Raw genomic sequence first — 7,863 nt, 5'->3', positions numbered from 1 at the left:
GTTTACAATGTGTTTCAATTTCAAACTCTACAATCAAATAACCAAATTTTAACAAGTTGAAAACAACATAAGTATGAAATTTAGTTGAATTGAAATAACAAATGTCATAGAATTTCTCATTTAATCTATTACTCAGACACTTCACAATATGAATAAAACTGTTAAAATTTACTTTTTGTTAACAATATACAAACATCAACCACTAAGTAATGAACCATCATAAATAATATTAAATATTAATTCATGTCAAAATAAAATTAAAGATTATACAATTCAACAGACATTTACATTAGTATTAAACAAGAATTAATATGAACTAAAATGCTGTCCAATTTTCTAATTCTTCTTGAATGCAACGAGGAATAAAAACACTGTTTAATTTCTGTGATTCTTTTGAAGTGTTAGTGTTTGTTATTTCTTTTTCAATACCATCTTTATGACTTACACTTTCATTTAATATTTGACTTCTTTTAATTTCAACTTGGCTCTGGCGTTGTTGACCAAAAACAATATCTACACATTCATTCATTCCATTCTGACTGTAGAACGTTGATGTTCTAGAACCTTTCTTTTCATTGGTAGTTTTAGTTGAACATTCAACTCTTTCTTTTGTCTGTTTATATGGATGAAATGAACTAACTATCTTTTCAGATTTCTTAGAAGAAGGAAGAGGTTTGTTAGGTTTAAGTTGAATAGAAGATTGACGTTTTTGTGGTTGGGAATATCGTTGATTATATCTGTCATATGATTTCTGATAATGGTGAGACTCTTTTCTATGTCTTGAATGGCTTCTATTCCTTGACCCATTATCATTTCTATTAGGATAATCATATTTTGAAAAGAATTGTCCATCAAATGGAGAAAGGCGTCTTTCTGGTATTGAGGATTGTTGTTGATAATCAGTTATTGATTTTGGTTGCAGATTATTTATTTCTTTTGGTGAAAGTTCAAGGTCAAAATCCCATTCATCTTTTGCTTGTTCATTTATTGTGGTAAAAGAAGATTGCTTTTCTTGGATAACAACTGGATATGATTCGACTGGAGTAAATCTTTCTTTAACTTCAAGTGTTTCGTTATATTCTTTTTGGTCTTTATTATCTGATATTTGGATAATCTCAGTGCTTGGCTTATCTTCATCTATAAGAATAATAGTGTCATTTTCATAATTTAAAAGAGTATCATGAGAGTGACTTTGTTTTGTTTGAGGTAGTGATTCAGTAGGTATTTGAACGTTGTCTTTCATGTCTTGTATTTTTTGAACTGGAACTTCATTTTTGTTTTCCAACACTTTGTTTTCTTCTTCCATTGGTTTAATCTTCTTTTCATCCTCATCCCTCCAATCCACACCAATCAAATCTAGTTTCTCACTTTCTTCCTTATTGTAATATGTCAAAATAATTGATGCCATCAAACTATTACTTGGTAAAGCCAAGAGATTTTGTGGAATAACACCCATTGTTTGTGCCTGATGAACAAGATTTTTATATTTTGAATGAATAGGAATATACCAATCACAAGTTACACTCTGTAATTGGTTTATTCCTAAGACTAACTCCATTTTTTCAGTGTTGGTATGATTAGAAATGATATTATAAGCATTAGATGCTTCACTGATAGAGTTATATTCACAAAGATAATCATTACCATCTTGAGTGATTGCTCTTACTTTTCCAAAGAAACTAAAATAATGAAGAACAGACTCAAAAGTAGTGTTTAATAAATGTTTTAATCGGATAAAATTCAAAGGTAAATTTGATATGATTTGATAACCAAATTGAACATATAAATACCTTCCACAGAATTGTTTTGAATGAACTTTATGAAAACACACAATAGAATCACTTACTGAATCAAATTGAACAACGACAAAATGAAGATGAAGACAAGTGAAATCTGTAGAAGTAATTTTAATATCAGAAGGAAATAATAATAAAAATTGTGATTTATCGAATATTTTAGGGACATTATAAATGATTAAATGAAGAGTCGGATAGTCTAATGAAGGATGTAAATCCAAGAATTCTTTAACTAATTGATGAGCCATGATTGTCAATTAAATCAATACATTCAATTTAAAAAGTTAATTTTTTAATAATAATAATATATTGATTCTTAAATAATATAAATTTTATTATAATTTCTTTTATTTGAAATAAATAACAAAAAATAATTTAAAAAAGATTTAATGATGGAAAAATGTTACTTAAAATGTTTAGCAAGCAACAAAAACGTGATTGTAACGGCAAATTGATGGTCCTTTTTCTTCATATTCTGCCTTAGAATGACAGTGTTGAACAAAGACTGGAAGTTCTGCCATAACAGAACCACCATACCAAACAGCATAACGTTGATATGGATATGAAACTACATTAACTTCCATTGGTTTTGGTGTTAATTTACCACCAGACAATTGAACAGCTTTTTGAGTACGGAAATCTGTAAATCTTCTAACATCTCTCTGTAATCTATGTCCAAAACCTTTAAACATAGTAGAACCACCTGATAAAATAATATTCTTATAAAGGTCTCTTCTACAATCAATTGGACATGATTGAATAGAATCATCAACAAGATCTGCTAATGGTGTAGTAAAATCTGATGAGAAAATTTCTGGATTAAAGAATAATTCTGGTGCAAGGAATTGTTCATATCCAACATCAAATGTATATGGTTTCTTTGAAATTGGATCAATGGCTTGATGTTTCTTAAATGATGATTTTGGATCATTTCCTGAATCCATAATACTAAATTCTTTACACATGTCTTTAGAAACAAATGAATAATTTTCTTTAATTGTTCTTGCCATTTCCATACGTTCAGATGCTGGAATTGGTTCTTCTCTTTCAACAAGCATTTGTTGAATAAATGCTGTAATATCTTTTCCAGCTAATGGAATACTTTTAATTGATGATCCAATAACATATCCATCAGCAACAGGAATAATATGAGTAACTCCATCTCCTGAATCAATAACTGTACCAGTTAATCTTGCATTTGCTGGATTATTATCTTTTCTAGACCATGATGCAACAATAGCTAAAACTGCTTGAACTGCAATATACATTCCTGGAACATTAAATGTTTCAAAAAAGACTTCAGCTAAATATTCACGATTTTCTGGTGGATTCATTGGTGGTTCAGTTAAAAGGAAATAATGATCTTGTGGATCACATCTAAGGTATTTAAAAATGGCTTGTTCCCAATACATTTCCATTAAAGTCCAATTTTCGATTTGTCCATGTTTTAAGGGGAATGTTTTTGTATATGATTTTGGTGCATTTTCAGCTTCTTGTCCAATATAAAAATCAAAATCTTCTGTAGACTTTGTTGCTGTATTTAAATCTGCTTTTGAATCAACTGCAATTAATGATGGAATTAAATAACTTGGCTCTGTATTTCCTGCATATCCTATTTTTGTATATCCCGTACCATTATCAAGAACTACTGCTGGAAGTGTTGACATTTCTCTTGTGTTAATTTTTTGAAGTTCTAGTTCGACTTTAATTGTTTTTTTAGTTCTTTCTCTGTTTTTCTTCTATTTTTTAGTTCCTTTTTTCTTGTTTTTCTTGTTATTTTTTGTTTTTCTTTTATTAAATTTTTGTTGATTTTTTTTGTTAAATATCTTTTTGAATAAATAATCAATAACAAAAATTAATTTCAATTTATGTTGTTTATAACATTTGTAGAACAATAACTCGTTCTGTATGAAATGGTTGAGGAAACATACACCCAATTAATTCATTGTCTTTAATCTTTTCATAACTCCTTGATAAATTCTTACAATACCCTTTTTTAGATGTTGGTTTGTGAACATAAACTCTAGAAGATCCATACCCAAAATCAAATAAACAAGGGTCGTCCATTTCATGAAGTTGTATAGAACCTCTTTTTTCATTAATTAATTCAAATTTCTGTGGGTCTTGAATTCTTCCATTAGAATTTAGTGTGAAAATGAAATTATGACAACTTTTATTCTTTTCAAAGTCAGGAGAATTAATATCTAATGTTGTGATTGGAAGGTCACAATAAGTTCCATAGACATTCCCATAATCTCCAAAACAAATAAATATTAAATGAGGGATGTTCATAATAGTTTTGTTAAATCTTAAGTTAGAAATACCATTTACTGCAGTGTCAAAGATTTTTTTATATCCGCAATGTCTATCTGTCCATTGAGCAAAGTATTTACTATGTCTAATAACCATTTCTTGTTGTTCATCAATCATTAATCTTAAAAGTAATTGACTTATTAGTATGGACTTTCTATTGCAAATATTGAGAATGAAGAACTTTCTTATTGTAATGGAACTTTCCAATGAATCTTTTTCTTATTCTTATTCTTTCCAAATATAGCAATAATCTAAGATGTTATAACTATTCAACAACACACAATTTAATAAAATTAAATTAACTCTCTTATCAGTATTTATTGCATAATAGTGTTTGAAACATCTTTCAAATCATCTGTTGGTATATGATTGTCTTTTCTTATTGATGAGCTAAAAAAATAAATCATGCTAAATTTATGTTTTATATATCATTTTGAAGTTATTATCAAAACACACAAATAACATTTGAGTCTTATTTGTTGATGCCACCACGACCAATAAAAAACAGATTTGAAATTCATCGACCTTACATAACTCAAGAAGAAGATGAAATTATTAAACTGACAGCTCAATACACGGCAAGAAATGGAAGTAATTTTGTAAAAACCCTTGCTGAACGAGAACAGAAGAATCCTACGTTTGCATTTCTTCACAAAAACCATCCAAATTATCCTTATTTCGCTCAATTATGTGAATCGTACAATCAATGTCTTCATCCAAAACAACAGTACATTCAATTTCTAAACAAAACAATGGGAAATACACAAATTCTCATTAAATACTCTAAGATGAGAGCAGACTATGAAAAGGAGATTGAAGAAATAAAAAAGAAAAACGAAGAAGATAAAAAGCGAGAGGAGGAGTTAAATCTTTCTATCAATTGGAATGACTTTGTAGTTGTTGAAACGATAGACTTCAATGACTTTATTGAGACAGAACACCAAAATATATTCTTGGATGAAATGGAACAAAACACTGAAGAAGAAATAAAACAAGAAACTAAAGAAGAAGAAAATCAAAATGATAACGATGAAATAACTAAAATAAAGAAAGGAAATCAATATGGAGAAGTGAAACAAGAATGTCCTCTTTGTCATCGTTTAATACCATTAAGTGAAATGGATAAACATATGAAAATAGAACTTTCATCTAAAACAATGAAATCCCAACAAAAATAAATTCTTTGTTTTACTAAAAAAGAACATATAAGTCACTTATTCTTTTAAATGAATAAAAATGCTACTATCATCAAACCAATAGAAACAATTGATTCTTTTGATCCATTAGAAGGATCATCATCATCACCTCCTAAAACACATTCATTTTTAAGAGTATACCATTCATATGAATCTTCACATAAGTCACAGAAACTTTCATTTTGACAACTCATACAATGAGGTAAACAAGGACTGCATTTATTACCATTTACATAATAACCAACTTGACATAAGTCACAATTAGTTTCATTACAACTAAGACAATGATCAGCACATTTATTACATGATCCTTCACTCTTATAATACCCATCAACACATTCCTCACACTTGCCATTCCTACAATAAGAACACATAGTAAATACTTCCTGACATTCTTTGCATACTCCATTTTCAAGAACATATTCTGGATCACATTGATTGCAAACAGTAGTATCACAATACAAACAATGACTATGAAGAATTGAACACTCACAACAGTCATGTTCATTGCAATGATAAGTACTTCCAACACACCCACAATTATTTGAGATTGATGCATTTCCTCTACAACTTCCTTCACATACAGCATAATTCTCAGTACAAGTATCACAATCACCTCTACAAGGTTGGCACTTGCCAAGCATGGGGTTGTAACCAGTTGATGGTGAACAAACACACTCATTCCTCTCATTCATCTTAAAACCATTTTCTTCATCACATTTTAAGCATTTTGTATCATCACAATTTCCGTCTAAACAATGGCTATAAGCTGAAGAACATTTTACGCATTTTCCTGAGACTTCAGTATAAGGGGAAGCACACCCACATGAAGCACCATTGTCTTTTGGTTCGTATTTATTTTCACATATAGTACAATTATTTGATGAACATTCTAAACAATGAGGAATATCAGGACATGCTAAATCATTAATATAATTATAATTTTTTCATTAAATTGTTATATAAAGAACAAACCACTCATACACTGTTTTGTTTTTTCATCTAATACATATGGATTGTTACAAGACATACATTCACCATTAGTCTCATTACAAGAACTACATTGAGGGTTATTGGTAGTACACTTTTGACAAGTACCTTTTTCAGAATCATAATATCTGTTGTTATTGCAAACACACACACCACCAACAACTGTAGAATAACTAGGACATCTGCATTTTTCATTTCCTCTTTCAGGGATTATACAAGAGCCATTAATAAGAATACAGTCATAAAAACAATCACTACAGACATAATTTTCGTCTGAGTCTTTTGAACAAGAAGAACAAGTTGAAAGGCTCTCAGGACATGTTTCTGCATTTATTACCACCAACAAAAAAAATAACATAATGAATTGACTCATTGTGATGGTATAAGGAATTAAATAATGTAAATATCTTCAAGTTTTTACATTAAAGGAAAACGTCTAGTAGAATATTCTTTTAAAATTAATTAAAATTTTAGGTTTTGTAACACTAAAAAGATTACATAGAATAACTGGAAAAGTACTTTAATTGATTTATATTGATAGAAAACGATTTTAATTTAGGAATAAACAGTATTTATTGAAATAAGTTAAAATTTGAAGAAGTTTTTGGAATGAAAGGATTTATATCACAAAAATCTTAACACCTGAAACGTTTTTGACAAAAATTTGAGATTTATAAAAATCTTTTTTTTTTCAAGACGTTGTTTAAAGGAAATTTAGTAGACAATAAATAAAGGAAGTTAACAAAGGAATTACTAATTAGGTTTTAATATTTTATTTTATATATAGATAAAAATAGATAATCCAGAAAAGAAAATTTTTGGGGGTTTGTTGATTTATTAAAAAAGACTACTATTTAAATAATATAAATTAATTCTTTTTTTTCTTGACTTTCTTAATCTTGTCAATCTTTAAGATTCAAAATCCTGAATGATGTTTATGCATTTTGTCGTATTTTATAAATACCCTTAAATGGCATAACCATTACATGCTATGTAAATAAACATCAACTAAGTAACAACAAGATTAGTACTTGTTCTGTGAAATAAAAAATTCTACCAAACATAAAAAAAAAAGAGATGTATGACAGTCAAAAGAAAAAAATTATTGAAAAAGTTAGTGTTGAGAAATTATGAAAATCAGAATGAAAAATTGTAATAACAAAATATCATTGATAATGAGATTAAATAAAATGTTGTTACATATTATTTTTTTATTGACGTAAACCAACATAAAGAATTGTAAAAAAATGATGAGATTTAACACTATACTAGTATCATAAGAGTTACTAAAAACGTCTCATCTAAAAAAAGACACCATACATTTTATTAATACCAAGAAATAAATATTCTAGTAATATCATTATTTTTAATATTTATGGTATTGTTCCTTTAACATATAATTCTATTAAATTTTAATACTCTAATGTTTTATTGATTTTATTGAATATTACATTAACTATTTCATAGTTTTGAACAATTTATTCACTAATTCTTTGAATTTTAGTACTAATTTCATTGGCATTTGAATAACTTTTTAGGATATATCATAGTATTTAAGTTATTGACAA

General features: G+C 27.9%; 5 protein-coding genes across 5 annotated transcripts; 1 reads left to right on the top strand and 4 right to left on the bottom strand.

Moving 5' to 3' along the window:
* Window positions 1–316: 316 nt before the first annotated feature.
* On the bottom strand, window positions 317–2,044 carry EHI_198940 (uncharacterized protein; the record flags this gene model as incomplete). The annotated part of the gene is made up of 1 exon (XM_649889.2): window positions 317–2,044. The coding sequence occupies one exon, from the start codon at window positions 2,042–2,044 to the stop codon at window positions 317–319; it is 1,728 nt and encodes a 575-aa protein (XP_654981.2).
* A 140-nt stretch (window positions 2,045–2,184) lies between these two features.
* Window positions 2,185–3,463, bottom strand: EHI_198930 (Actin-related protein 3, putative; the record flags this gene model as incomplete). The annotated part of the gene is made up of 1 exon (XM_642779.2): window positions 2,185–3,463. One exon carries the CDS (start codon window positions 3,461–3,463, stop codon window positions 2,213–2,215), a length of 1,251 nt encoding a protein of 416 aa, XP_647871.1. The 3' UTR covers window positions 2,185–2,212.
* A 208-nt stretch (window positions 3,464–3,671) lies between these two features.
* Window positions 3,672–4,226, bottom strand: EHI_198920 (uncharacterized protein; the record flags this gene model as incomplete). Its single annotated transcript, XM_645191.1, has 1 exon — window positions 3,672–4,226. The coding sequence occupies one exon, from the start codon at window positions 4,224–4,226 to the stop codon at window positions 3,672–3,674; it is 555 nt and encodes a 184-aa protein (XP_650283.1).
* Window positions 4,227–4,591: 365 nt separating this feature from the next.
* EHI_198910 (splicing factor, putative) lies at window positions 4,592–5,287 on the top strand (the record flags this gene model as incomplete). Its single annotated transcript, XM_649887.1, has 1 exon — window positions 4,592–5,287. One exon carries the CDS (start codon window positions 4,592–4,594, stop codon window positions 5,285–5,287), a length of 696 nt encoding a protein of 231 aa, XP_654979.1.
* Window positions 5,288–5,331: 44 nt separating this feature from the next.
* On the bottom strand, window positions 5,332–6,668 carry EHI_198900 (CXXC-rich protein; the record flags this gene model as incomplete). The annotated part of the gene is made up of 2 exons (XM_649886.1): window positions 5,332–6,224; window positions 6,281–6,668. The coding sequence occupies 2 exons, from the start codon at window positions 6,666–6,668 to the stop codon at window positions 5,332–5,334; spliced, it is 1,281 nt and encodes a 426-aa protein (XP_654978.1).
* Window positions 6,669–7,863: the final 1,195 nt, after the last annotated feature.

The sequence above is a fragment of the Entamoeba histolytica genome, genomic scaffold (assembly GCF_000208925.1).
Source record: "Entamoeba histolytica HM-1:IMSS scf_1104750519283 genomic scaffold, whole genome shotgun sequence".
NCBI lineage: Eukaryota > Evosea > Mastigamoebida > Endamoebidae > Entamoeba > Entamoeba histolytica.
This window is presented reverse-complemented; position numbering and strand designations above follow the sequence as displayed.